This window comes from Otolemur garnettii, unplaced genomic scaffold, assembly GCF_000181295.1.
Source record: "Otolemur garnettii isolate 467f Iridium unplaced genomic scaffold, OtoGar3 scaffold00052, whole genome shotgun sequence".
NCBI lineage: Eukaryota > Metazoa > Chordata > Mammalia > Primates > Galagidae > Otolemur > Otolemur garnettii.
In genome coordinates, this window is record NW_003852447.1 from 349,047 (window position 1) to 350,060 (window position 1,014).

The 1,014-nt window shown below is 36.7% G+C and overlaps 1 protein-coding gene across 1 annotated transcript in view; it reads left to right on the plus strand.

The window, feature by feature from the left end:
- SEC23A (Sec23 homolog A, coat complex II component) overlaps positions 1-1,014 on the plus strand; it is a 63,768-nt gene that overhangs the window by 43,909 nt on the left and 18,845 nt on the right. The window contains exon 11 of the mRNA XM_012806437.2: positions 171-248. Within this exon, the coding sequence (XP_012661891.1) occupies positions 171-248 (78 nt within the window). The remainder of the gene's footprint in view (positions 1-170; positions 249-1,014) is intronic.

The window sequence follows — 1,014 nt, forward strand, 5'->3', positions numbered from 1 at the left end:
AAGTGATCCCCTTGCTTCAGCCTCCTGAGTAGCAGGGACTGCAGGTGCCTGATACAACACCTGGTATTGTTTCTGAAATTTAAATGCTTTTCTTTAGTTTTAATTAGTCTCTTGGTAAGTCTATAAAATAATTTTAGAAATAGATTACTAACACATTTTACTTTATTTAGTGTCAGAAATTCGGAGAGTATCATAAAGATGATCCAAGTTCCTTCAGATTTTCAGAAACTTTCTCCCTTTATCCACAGGTAAGTAGATAAAGGTTCATATTGTTTTCATGTGTTGACAGCCACATTGGGTCTAATTTTTCCTGTTGTCTTTTATTATTTTATCTTGTAGGACTTGCATTTGGGTTATTCTTTTGGTTAAGTAAGTTTTCGGATAGCTAGGAAATTAACATTATGTTGTGAGAAGTTTGTAGTAATTTTGGCCTTGCAAAGAGTCATTTATTTGTGGTGAAAAGAGATTTACACTAGAACAGTGGGTAGAATTGAAGTCTCCTTAGCTTTTCTCTGATATAGGGGAATCTTTTTACAGTGGCATCAAACAATAGGTAGTTTTACAGGTTACCTAGTCTTGCAACAAGCTATCATCACCTGAGAATTTTATGAGGCCATCCCAGGTCAACAGAAAAGAAACAAATTTGATTTATCTTACAGAATATTTTCTACTTGGAGCAGAGGAATCTGTCTCTCTATCTTTCTGTTGATTTGATGATATTTTTAAAAGCTTTTTTTAGAGTGCTGTGTGCAAGGAGCTTCAGGGGAATAAAGATGACTGACGTGGATCCCACTCACCCACTCACGGGGAGCTCTCTGGGTCTGAAGTGTGAGACCTGAATACACACGAAGAGCTCAGCACAGACAGGGAGAAATGCTGCGAGAGATGCATCAGATTTAAAGGAAAGTTAAAGGAATCCTTCCAAATGGAGGGTTGATGCATTTTTAGAGGAGGTGGCATTTTAGCTCAGCTTGGAAGGAGAATTAATATTGAAATAAGGAAATTTAAACTTTT